We start from the raw sequence: 13,349 nt of genomic DNA on the forward strand, positions 1-13,349 counted from the left end.
GTTCAGAGCGCGATTCTACGGCGTTTGAGATCAACTTCCGGTTTGATGACGTCACTTCCGGTTTAATAACGTCAGTTCCGGGCTTGATGACGCCACTTCCGGTTTTCGAAAAAGCCGTATCTCAAAAACTATTGGTCATATCGAGCTGCGACCAAGCTGCGACCCAGCTGTTGTCTTTGTACCAGTTTTACCTTGGTATACATCAAATTTAAAAATATAGCCACCCATGTCTGCCAAAACCCACATCTTATAACCGCGTTTGATAGGTTTCATTGGGTTACACTGTTTGATAGAGTGACGCCCTTTGAAGTGAATCATACTTTCATAAATGCTGACCTTTCTTGACACATTGTATAACTTCACAAAGTTCTCATTCAAAGCACTAATGAGTGGACGTAATTTGTACAGTTTGTCCTTGTTATTCTCAGGGATGCTTGCATTAGTGGTGGGCGATACCGTGAGTATCGATTTCGATACGATACCAAGTACTTTTTCATTGATACCACTGGTATCGATACCGATACTTGTCATTAGACACAAAATTACACATACTATCAGTAAATGTAATGTATTCTTACAACAACAATACGGATATAAGTTTTTAATCCCAGGTTGTGTTTAGTTTTAAATTTACATGTTCTGGTTTAAAAAAAGCAACATATTTACATTGGTGGGCTTCAAGCAGCTTTTTTTATTGGACACAAGTTCTCCAGCTTTTGAGAAAATTCGTTCGGAAGGAACAGACCTAGCGGTCACACACAGAGATTTCCAAGCAAGTTTGCTCAGTTTGGGGTATTTCTTCTCATGTTCCTGCCACCAAGTTAGTGGTGGGCTTTTTCTTGGTAATAACTGTTCCCTGAAATATTCACTAGTTTTCGTTTCATCACTGATGCTTGTGCTGGCTGAGCTTGCCACCTTAGAATCAAACTCTCCCCATAAGATATCAACCACTGGTGCATCTGTGGCGTTTTGGCTCTGCTCCTGCACCTCTTCCGCTGAGCTTGATATTGCTGCCATCTCTTGTACTAGAGACTGCACTCCATGTCTCTCTCCATTCGTCCGAAACGCCAATTTCTGGAAACGAGGATCAAGAACTGTAGACTTAGCAAGATGCAGATTCACTTCAATGTTAAGAAATCGATGATTCATCTGAGAGACCAGCTCCTTCTTTAGCAGCATAGTGGTGCTAATTCCGACAGTAACACGCTGCAGAGATCTCGCAATAGGTATGACTTTTGAGACTGAAACATATTGATATTTTACAAAAGTATCGATACTAGCTTTTGAGTTCTGAGTATCGGAAGTATCAATATTTTGGTATCATCGGTATCGCCCACCACTACTTGCATTGTCATTTACATGCAGGTTGCTAAGGATCAGAGCAAATCTATTCCAGGTTATTGCTGTGGATATGAAAGGAATATGCAATTCTTCATTGCTTTTCCAATAATCTGTCCAAGAGGGCAATTTATGGTAGGACATCACCATATTTATGCCAGGAAAAGCATAAAATTCGCTCCTTGTTATAGGTGAGATTGAACGATTCTTCTGATTGATATACAAATTTCACCGATACAAGATGTTATCAATTATGGGCATGTCAAAATACTGAATAAATACATCAGCTGATGTAGAGCAATTTGTGAAGTGTTCCTCAGCTGGCCCTGAAATAAAGCCAAGGCAAACTGTCATCTGAGTACATGCACAATCTAACTCAATGAAATTAAAAAGGCCTTTATGTATATATACTTCAGAGTGTCTCACAGAAATCATTTGTATTATATAATGAATGAATAAAATCTTTCACCAATAAAAGATTATAAGATGTTAAGTTTTGAAGGTTTACGAAAAACTCCACTTACCCTCAGGAAGTTCAAATGGTTTTTCTTCCATTGGCTTTTCCTTCTTTTTCCACTGTCGGCTTGCAGTTTCTGATTATTGGTGGACCTTTGCAACAGTAGGTTTTTCACTTTCTGTGTCACTTTCAAGAAGATGTCTCTGTATCTGCTTCACTTGTTCTTGTGAAAGTGGAATAGTTAAGCCATTCTTTAACATAAAACTTTCAATCAGTTTTGCTTGACTAACATTAGCCATTTCCTTCATATTAACACCTCTTTTTCTCTTTGATCCTTTCTGTGTTTGCTGTCTCGAACTGTTGTTGCTCAAAGGCTCTGAAGCAGCAACACAGTCTGCTTGTTCAGCAATAGGTGTATCATCACTCTTACCAGCAGAGAGCTCAATATCTGAGAATACATCATGATCTGAGGGAATATATTCTTCTTCAGAAGATGATTCATTAGTTTCACAAGTACCATCTGTGTTGTATCCCAATTCTTAAAAACATCATCTAGATTTAATTTTCTGTTACGTTTCACTCTAATAAAAAGCACCATATTCTAAAAAAATATTAAAAATTCTAACATATTGTAACATTTCAAGCTACCAAAATTTACTATAAGGGGCCAAAAAAGCAGAGCGAGACCTCAAAGTCCCAGACGAATTATTGCTTCCTGTCACAAAATTTTACATAAGAAATAAGTAAATGAATATGTCCTTTACACCTCAAGCTACATACAGAAAAATTCGCATTCCTTGAATCTTTCGCTAAACTTACTAAATTAATGAAAGAAAACTGACCTTGTCCACCATGCGATGTTTTGAAACGACGCCACTTTGAAAGAATCAACAAATCCGCTGATACAGCAATTTTGTCCTAAAATAGTCTTCAGACTTTTACAGGCATCACACGCCGGACTCAAAAGTCCCTCTATGCTCTATGAGGACCACTAATGACCAACTAATTATTAATTTAATTAGCAGGACTTTAAAGTCCCGCTGGTAAACGAAGGGTTAAAATGCTTTTTTATGTGAATTCCCTTATTTCAACACTACCCCATTTTTAAATGTTCAAAACATTTAAAAATGAACTTATCAGATGCCTTTCATCTCTTTCTAGACTCTTAAACTTGCAGGGACACCAAAAGTGTCCCCCCAAGTATATGTGTCCCCACAGTCGGTGTGTGTTCTGTTTCTTGTCCCCACAAGTCAGTGAGAACAAACACATTTGCATTCACACTCACATTTTTTTAAACTGTCATTTACACTCATTCTCATTCCATTCTATTCACATTCCATTCCATTCTCATTCACCTTTATAATCATTATTTGTATTCACATTCACATTGTTTTATTGCATGATACATATTGACAGCCTAAGGCCAGTTCAAAAATGAGGGAATATACTATATATACTATATTTCTATAATTTACTTCATAAAATTAAACGTGATTGGAATGATTGTCGGTTCATTCCGCTTATTTAGCAGAATTTTAAAAATTATAATTGGAAAAAAAATCCTTTGTAGACAAACTCTCAACTGCAAGTTGGAATTGAACCAACTTTAAAGTGATGTTACACAAAAAACATTCACTGCATTTGTATGCAACTGTTGCCCTGTCAATGGGATGTTCTGTTCGTCTCTATTTTGAAAGAAAATGTCATTAATTATTGAAAAAAGGTTAAGAACAGGTGGTACGCGAGTGGGTACCGCTCACCGTTGGTCCAGTCGGGGATGGTTCGTACATGCACGGATGACCATACTGTAATATATGTGCCCGCCCAATATGTCAATAGGGTCTCCAGGTTCCCTCACCAAAATCCACATTTAGGTGACAAGTGTTACCCTCCGTAAATAGACGGAAAGTTATTAACATAATTTATCCTGAAAAGTTATTAGAATAATAATTAATTATACAACGTGTATAAAAGCATCAATTATATTCTTCTCGTAGAATGAGAAGTAGGAGAGATACTTATTAAGGTGGTCTTGGACAAGAAATACTTTTTTGTGGGTAGCCTGCGCATGCGCGGCTAACCACTATGTAGTCGAAAAAGTGTCCGGATGTATGTTTCTGTGTGGGTGCCACATCTTCGGCAATCGTCGGATATACGAAAGATGACGAACGGTACGTTCTACTTCCGGAAAATTTCGTTGTTTTCGAAGGACGGAAGCAACCGAAGTTGTATTTAATACGTTTGTCAAATTTTAAAGCGAAGTTGAGTACTTTAAAGACGAAAAAGCGGTGATCGGTGAGCGTTGAATCTACAACTACAAAGTTACACTAATAGAAAATGAATAAAACATTACCTTATTCGGCAAATGGTAGTAACAAGTTGCCTTGTTTTATAAATTATAATGCAATATTTCACCTGTCAATTTCTTGCTTGTGGACATGCAGCTATTAAACCAAATACATTACCTTATTGCAAATGGTAGTAACAAGTTGCCCTGTTTTATAAATCATAATTCGGCAAATGGTAGTAACAAGTTGCCCTGCTTTATAAATTATAATTCAATATTTCACCTGTCAATTTCTTGCTTGTGGACATGCAGCTATTAAACCAAATACATTACCTTATTGCAAATGGTAGTAACAAGTTGCCCTGTTTTATAAATTATAATGCAATATTTCACTTCTCAATTTCTTACTTGTGGACATGCAGCTATTAAACCAAATGCTTTGGAGTTCAAAAAACAAAACTGTTAACAAAAGTGCATTTCAACTGATCAAAAATCTTTAAAATATTGTTCAGATACATAGATAAGTCCTGAAAGATTGTTAATTTGAAACATTTGAAACAATTTTGGACTCTTTGTTATGTGACTGAAAATGATCTGGTAAATCAAGTAGTTTATCCTCAAAGAAATCTTTGTTAAGATCTTTATCCTTCTAAACTAAGCTTTATGTTATCAGACAATGTGTGCCACCATCTGGGAACCTTACTCTCTTTTTTTGTTCTGTTCACCTATTCTGCTTAAAAAAATTCATTTCCTATCTCTTGTAAAAATGCTTTTATATATGTTTTGATCTGTCGTAAAATGTATTTAATACAATAAAATATTATATATAGATTGTGTAATAAATCGACTTTGTTATAACTGTATTCAACCAGCTAACTATAGGGCGTTTATTCTGTTGTCTATGGCAATACAACATAAGACTAGAAATTAATATTTTATTGCATCAGTTGATATTTACTCGCCACTATAGTAGCTTTATCGCATCAATAATGTTTTACAGGCTACCCACATGTACGCATTGCGTACCTATTTTTTAATATCTTTAAGCAAAGTATGAAAGCTCATACAAAATTTGAAAACTTTCAATTGTTATTGCCATAGTGACAAAGACACAACTGGTAATTGGGTAAAATATAGGGTTTGTGTTGGGCACATAATTGGAGCAAAAATATTTACGTATGTCGGCTGATACCAACAACATTAGCCTCTGTTGTAAACCTCAAAAATTTACATCTAAAGCCATCAAATGTTCATGGTTTATCTTGTTCAGGGTTTCCACTTTCAAGGAAATTTCCTTTTTAGAGAAATTTTTACTCAAGAAATGGGTTTAAAGGAAAACTTCGAAATTATGAGGTCCTATTATTGCAAGATCAAACATTTTGCAGCTCTCGTGTATTTTTAGGACTAAAATCCGTCCAGAAATTTCAAGGCCACAATCCGCCTGTGTGCAGGCAAGCCACATGTTTGATTGTTTACATACATACTTTTCAGTCTATTGTGAAATTTTGTGAAATGGATTATTCATGAAGCGTGCAAACGATGTTAATATTGACCAGGAAAGTAAACTTGACCCGAAAAAAAAAGAAGTATGACCAGAAGTTTCTAAATGCTTGGCTGACTGATCCTGAGTTTGTGGATTGGCTTCGAAAGAGATATTATGTGCTCTACTGCAAGCTTTGCGAGTGTAAGTTATCTTGTGCAAAGACAGCACTGAAACAGCATAAAAAAATAAAAAACACAAAGAACTGAGTAAGATTCAGCATCAAGCAAGCTCGTCAATAACATTGTTATTAGGATCACAAGTGAAATATGCAGCACAAACTGAAATAAAACTCTGTTCATTCAATCGCAGAAAATAACCTACCGATTAGCATTGTGGACGATTTAGTGTCACTTCATGAAGTGACCTTGAGAAAACAAAAAGCAACAAATGTGATTCGCCAGGTTCTCGGTTTTTATTCCATCCACGAATGTGTTGCTAAGCTAAAAGCAAACAAATTTTCTCTGATCATCAACGAAACAACAGACAAGTCAACTACCTCACAACTTGCTGCGCTGGCTTTTGTTCGGATACCTGTAACATTATGTTTGGAGCTAATCACTCTGTTTTCCAGCTTCTGGTTAAGGACTACCTATGGATTATCGCAATCAAATGCTCCTATCATTTAATTCACCTATGTAGTTTAACACACCTCAAAGACCCTCCTGAAATCAGCCAAAGACCTGTGTAGAAATATATTTTCTCACTTTAGTCTTTCCAGTAAGAGAACAGAATCTTTTAAGGAGTTCCAGCAATTTGTTGAGTTGAAAGAGGTAAAAATCTTATGCCAGTTTCTGGGTTTTTCACAGAAATTTCGCATAGCATTTGTTCATGGCTGTCCAAGCGGATGCAAGTGCAGGCCAACTGTTACCACATGTGATCTATTGATCAAAATCCTTGTCCACATTAATAGTGAAAGCGTCATAACAGATATGTTGTTCTCAGCTATTAGAGACTCCCATGGATTAGGAGATCTTTAAACAACCAGTTTAACTTTGGACCACACTTCTAAAATGTAAGCCCATCTTACAGGTAGTATGGTAATGTTTCTGTTATTGCTATAGTACATAATTACAGTCCAGGGGTTGGTTACGTCAAGCCTGTTTAGCTTGAGCACAGGATAAGTCGAGTGAAATTAAATAACACTCTTTTATCTATCTCTTGTGAATCAGTGAACTTAAATATTCTGCACTGAATACGTAGTTGTAAACATTATTGTTCTATCAAATGTCAGGAACACCAGCAATAATGTCAAATCGCGACTTCCTGATGAAATGACTATTCCAATGTTCTTTAACTTTGTCCAGGTTTGCTTGAATTATATGAGCAAAACAAAACCAAAGGAATCCCATATGCAACTCGTTTCCTAAGATAAGAACACCTGATTCTATCATGTCGTTAAAAAAGTCAATGCACCAACCAGCTCAGTGATGCTACAAAAAAGACCACCACTCCTCGATTCTTTGGTTTGAATGAGATGAACCATATATATGAGACTTTTGTCCAGGAAAGGAATCAGTACCAGTAGACCTTAAATAGCATTGGGTGGCTGCCAGAATAACATTCTCTGTACCACAGTCTGTTACCTTTTTCCTTGGAAACAGCACCCAGGAATAACCTGCCAGGAATTTTTGGATCATTGTTGCTTTTGACTACTTCTAGCCACAATATTTTTTGGCAAAATCCACAAATACAGCCATGTATAGGAAAGCCATAGGACGTGAGCTTGTCATATCCTAAAAGTAAAGTTCATATATAGTCCACATATACAGAAATGCGAGTGATGGCATTTGAGAGAAAGTGGCCATAGCCCACAACATGGGGTTAAGTATATCACAGGAAGACAGAATTTTTTCAAATAAATAAATAAATCAACCATAACATCGATATGCCAACAAGTGATAAATATCTACGTCTAGATAAACGCCAAGACTTTCTTTCTTCAACACCATCTGGATCTATTTCCTTGACTAAAGGAACAACTAGATTTATTGGCATATGAATGTGATGTCTCAAATGAAGTGCATGTCACATACTTCGATAGCCCGAGAGCCCTCCAGCACCTTGCATTTCTTCTTCAATACGATTCCTTAACATCCCCTCATCTACACGGTTCCCTCTTCTCAACAAACCCATATCTTTCAGCTTTTGCTTAAGTGTCCGCAGGTGCATGACAATACCTTGCTTATTCAACAACTCTACTATTATGGTATATGGATAGCCATGATGAAAATTGTTTGCAATAATGTCAGTTATATTGTCATTTTCACCATACAAACCAGCACGCTCGTCCTGAAGATTCCTCCCATACAAATGGCAATAATAAGATTCCAAATGAAAAGGAGTCCCGCAGTTTGAACAAAACATTCTTGTAAGATTTGTGAATAAAAGTCACAGAACAATCTTTGATACAGAAAACAGAATTTCTTCCAGGGCTTCCACTTGGAAGGAAACTGCATTCCAAAAGGAAATAGTAGTTACTTTATGTGACACCCTATTTTTTGTTGTGTATCACATATATTTTAACACCTTACTTCTCATTACTCCTCCTTTGCCCTCTTTTGGCCCCATATGCTCCGCATAGGCTTCTTCAGACCTCCTTGGCCCTCCATATGCCTCCGTAGCCACCCTTAGGCTTCTTTAGACCTCACTAGTCCTCCTTAAAGCCAGTTCTCCACTAGGCGGAAATTTGCGCGCAGAGCGACATTTTCCGCGCAACATTTTCCACTCGTAAATCAATGGTAATTTCCACTTGGGCATTGTTCTGCAGTGGAAAAACCATTCAAAATGGCGGCAGTAAACAAACGATTTCTGATGAGAAAGCTTTTGATACTTCTGCTGCTTAGAAGAAGAATTAAAAGAAAGGAGCTGAAGTACAAGAAAGACTTTTGGGTTCGGAAGATATTTCAAGAAAAAACCTCAAAAGGTGAATACTATTTGTTTGTGCAAGACCTCAGGTTATTCGACATCTTGTATTTCTTCCAGTGCTTCAGGATGACCACTACCACATATGAAAAGCTACTGTCTTGGGTTGGCCCTTTAATCACACAAAAGAATGCATGAGCCAATAGGGGCTAGTGAAAGACTTTGTGTGACTCTGAGGTACCTAGTTTCTGGAGATGCTCAAGTTAGCATAGCTGCAAGCTATCGAATAAGCCCTTCTGTTGTTGGTCGTATTTTAAGGGAAACTTGCCAAGTCATATGGGACACACTAACTGAGAAAGGTTTTCTTAGTGTCCCAAATTGTGGAGAAGACTGGAAGAAAATTGCTAATACTTTTTAAGAAAAGTGGAATTTTCCTCATGCTCTTGGAGCTATTGATGGAAAACATATTGTCATGCAAGCCCCAGCTCGTGGAGGGTCAGACTTTTTCAATTACAAGAAAACTCATAGCATAGTCTTGATGGCAGTATGTAATGCAGACTACGAGTTTCTGCTTGTGGATATTGGTGATGCAGGACGGCAAAGTGATGGGAGTGTTTATACAAACAGCCATTTTGGTTATGCTATTGACAATAACCTCTTAAATATTCTCAACCCAGAGAAGATTGGAAATTCAGATGAGATATTTCCCTATGTATTTTTGGCAGATGATGCCTTTGGATTGTAAACCTGCCTAATGAAGCCTTATCCTGGTCAGAATGTACCAGAAGACCAAAGAATTTTCAACTATCTCTCCCTCAAGATAGAAGGATAATAGAAAATACATTTGGTATTGCAGCTTCACGATTTCAAGTTCTGAGAAAGCCAATCATTGCTAGAGTTGACACTGTTATACAAAATTACAAAGGCTGTAGTTGGACTACACAATTTCTTAATGCGGAACATATTACCGGACGACAGCCATAGTTATTGCCCATTTAACTATGTTGATCAAGAAAGTGTAAATGGTGTTAAGGCTGGTACAATCCCCTTTGATGAAAATGTATGAGAAGTATTATATAACATGTTTTTGGCATTATTGCATTATAAATGAACAATATTTATTACAAACAAATAATATTATATTACACTGATGTATATAATTTATAATAAATATTATTATTAAAATATCTGTTAATAACATAATTAATAATTATATAATTTATATAAAATATAAATCACATTGCACTCAGACCTCTCTCCTTAATATAACAAATCAATGGTTTTGTCAACATGGATAAGGGAAGTTTGAACGGTGTTATCTTCCTTGACCTAAAAAAGGCATTTGACTGTGATGACCATAGTATTTTGCTAAAGAAACTCTTCCACTATAGAATAAGAGAAAAATCATTTAAATGGTTCCAGTCTTATCTCTCTAATAGGACTCAAATTTGTAAAGTTAATCAAATATTATCTGACAAAAGAATCGTTAAATGTGGCGTACCGCAGGGTTCAAACCTCGGACCATTACTATTTTTATTGTACATAAACGATCTTCCAAATTGTTTGTCAACATCGACGACTGTTAGCATGTTTGCTGATTATACAAACATTTCGATACAAGGCAAATCGGCAATGGAAATTTAGGATTCCCTAAATCACGACCTAGAGAACATACACCAGTGGCTATTGACTAACAAGCTCACTCTGAATAGGGAGAAGACCAAATACATGGTAACTGGATCTAGACAAAAGCTCTCTAATATGTCAAATGAACCGGAAATCCACGTAGGTGAAACAAAAATCAAAGGAGTAAGTTTTTCTAAAACTCTGGGTGTTGTTATAGACGAACATCTTACTTGGGAAAAGCAAATCGAAAACATTCAAACAAAAATTTCAAAAGGTATTGGCACGTTGCGGAAAATGAGAAAATTAGTTCCAAAAACAACATTAACAAAAGTCTACAATGCCATTATTCTACCACATTTCGACTATTGTAGCCTTGTATGGGACAATTGCAGTGATTATTTAATTGATGAATTACAAAAATTGCAAAACAGAGCAACATGCGTAATCACTGGTAAAACATACGAAACGAGATCACGAGATGTTTTAAAAGAACTTCACTGGCAACCCCTGAAAGAACGCTTTAAACGAAAGAAATCAATTTTTACGCACAAGATTAGGAATGACAAAATGCCAAGTACCACAACGAATATGTTTGATATTAAAACTCAAGGTGCAACCTCCGTAGCAAAACCAAGATTTCAGCCTTGACAAACCTAATACAAATTTCATGAAAAAAAGCATAAGCTATGCAGCTGCTTCGGCCTGGAATAATTTACCCCCAGAGGCTAAAGACCCAGGCTTGAGTAGCAAGAAGTTTAGATCAATTCTCGATCACTATTCTCACTATTCTCTAGAATGATGAACATTTCCGATGTCTATTGTATTTACTTAAAGGGGCAGTGTCACCATTTGCGCACTTTTTCTGCACATAACAAAAAATAAATCGGAAATTGTCGGAAATTGATCGGCTCTTGCAATCTGCCTTTCAAGGAGTGAACATTAAATTATACACGTCTTTACACGGGTGATGACAAGCATGGTAAGTGAAAAAATTTACATATTTATAAATACTTATGTCATTGGATCTCTTTAACCTTTTTGACCTTACTGTATGTACATGCTTAAATTTTACGTAATTGACTTAGGATTCCTATTGTCAATGCAAGAGTTTGTGTACTTCGAAAAGGAAACAAAATGGCACAAGAGGATGCCCTTGCAAAGGCAGAAATGTAGAATGCCGAGAAGGTTGTCGATGTGGTACTCGAGCTAAACCGTGCAAAAATATAAAGGTAATTATATGAAGCCGGAAAGATAAAGATCGTCGTTTCGGAAGCTTCCTTCGCACGCTTATAGTCTACATGAGTTTGTTTCAGGGAGCGACTGTTGACGTTGAATGCCAAAGGAAGTCAGCTTGCAGCATGTACAAGCAAAAGCAAACAAAACAAGGACTTTGCCTAAGTCACAAGCCACAACTGACAGAAGACATGCAAAGAGAAAAAGAGCACAAAGATGTGAAGGTAGCTTTATATGTTGTATTTGAAATTATTGAAACTGTACAGTATGCCATCTTTTGAGTGAGTAGAAAGCCAACAGTAAATTGTAGTTATACTCATACTGTATGTCTGTATTTGTGAATTTATATATAATGCCATTTTTTTATTATTTATTCTCAAAGATATCCCAATTTTGTGTAAGAATTATTATACACATAACAATATGAGTAGTATATAGTTTAAAACATCCAAGAATTGGCTCGATTGCCATATAAAAGTAGTGAAATGATGTCATTGAATGAGAATAATACTTCATATGTTTTGTATCGAAATTATATGGAAACCAACCCTAAGAATTGTTGTCCTAAAACATTGATGAAATAATTGGTTCATAGTAAACAATATTATGTAAACAGCCTGTTTGGATTTAACTATTTATGTCTATTAAATTAGGACTTTATTTACACCCTGGATGAAAAGATGATAAGGAAGTTAGCCATTCGTAGTCTTCGTAGAGGGATTGGAAGCATGGACTATATCGATAGTTTACTCATTATGGAGGATGATTTGGATGACGAAGATGAAAATGATAGTAGGATGGGTGAGTTTGGAGAACCATCAGAACATGTAGGCCCAAATGTTGATGAGATGCATGGTTCTAGAGATACTGCACCTTCAAGTTTAGACCCATCCCACGATAGCAACTCACCTGCAGAAGTACCAGACTGGTGCAAATGTAGGCAATGTAGACCAATGCCACAAGAAGTGGAGAATAAGTGCTGTGGTCAAAAAAAGTGTATAGCCCAGTCTTCAAGATTTACCAAGTTATGCCTCGATGTGTTGGAACTCTGTATTCGAAATACTGGAGACATTAGGAATGACAGGGAGGACACAAGCACAAGGGCATTCAGGAAAGCTGCCTACAGACAGTTCATATTAGCACGATATGGCTACTTAGGAAAGGGAAACAGACGTGTTTGTCCATCTTGTGTTGTGCTGAAGATAAAGGAACGATATCCCTCTGTAACTGGGATATATATGGGATATAGAGATCGTTAACAATATGACAATATTAGTTTCACAATGTACATTTTATTTTGATATTTATTTTGTTAATATTAGTATTCACAGTGGTTTTCAATATCCATTTTACTGTAAGTCCTTTGAAAACCTGCTTTTTCTTTGGACAATATCTTTGATAGGCTATTAGCACATTCAATGCTACCAGTATGCCTGCAAATGCAAAAAAAATCAATAACATTAATCCACCTCATGAATTAAACAAAACTAATTTGCCTTAATTGCAATTTTTTATTTACCTAAAACGAGTGTAGTATTTAAAACTGGCGAGCAATTCTGGGTTCAGAATGACTTTTTGCAGCTGAGCAAAGTCTTCATCTCTCCAGTCAAACCAGGGTAATGATTCATTATGTTCCCCATCTTCATGATCACATTTGCCACCAATCCACTCATGTTTGTTGCACACATGGTGCAACAATGAGATCCACATATCCTATAAAATTGAAAGAATAATTTGATAAATATTAATAAGTACATCATTTGGCCCAGTTTGTTGCTTGCGGAGCAAGTATAAAAGTGCCTATAATCATGGATATAGAATAATCATAAAGATACCTTCATAACTTTCAATGCTTCTTTGTCAGAAGTTGAGTCATTCTTCCTACACATATTGGAACAGTGCCAGAAATGCTGTACGATATGTGCGGACCAATCTCTTATTTTCTTCATGTGCTTGGGCTTACCCAGCTAGTATAAGAACAAAATAATATACATGAAAAGAGT

General features: G+C 36.3%; 2 protein-coding genes across 2 annotated transcripts; both read left to right on the top strand.

Annotated features, from left to right (window-relative positions):
* Positions 1-10,248: 10,248 nt before the first annotated feature.
* On the top strand, positions 10,249-10,761 carry LOC114518722. Its single transcript, XM_028538722.1, has one exon. The coding sequence runs from the start codon at positions 10,249-10,251 to the stop codon at positions 10,759-10,761; it is 513 nt and encodes a 170-aa protein (XP_028394523.1).
* Positions 10,762-11,411: 650 nt separating this feature from the next.
* On the top strand, positions 11,412-12,605 carry LOC114518723. The gene is made up of 2 exons (XM_028538723.1): positions 11,412-11,570; positions 12,000-12,605. Exons 1-2 carry the CDS (start codon positions 11,412-11,414, stop codon positions 12,603-12,605), a joined length of 765 nt encoding a protein of 254 aa, XP_028394524.1.
* The last annotated feature ends 744 nt before the right edge of the window (positions 12,606-13,349 follow it).

The sequence above is a fragment of the Dendronephthya gigantea genome, unplaced genomic scaffold (assembly GCF_004324835.1).
Source record: "Dendronephthya gigantea isolate DGI-Jeju-01 unplaced genomic scaffold, DenGig_1.0 000011F, whole genome shotgun sequence".
In the NCBI taxonomy this organism is placed as follows: domain Eukaryota; kingdom Metazoa; phylum Cnidaria; class Anthozoa; order Malacalcyonacea; family Nephtheidae; genus Dendronephthya; species Dendronephthya gigantea.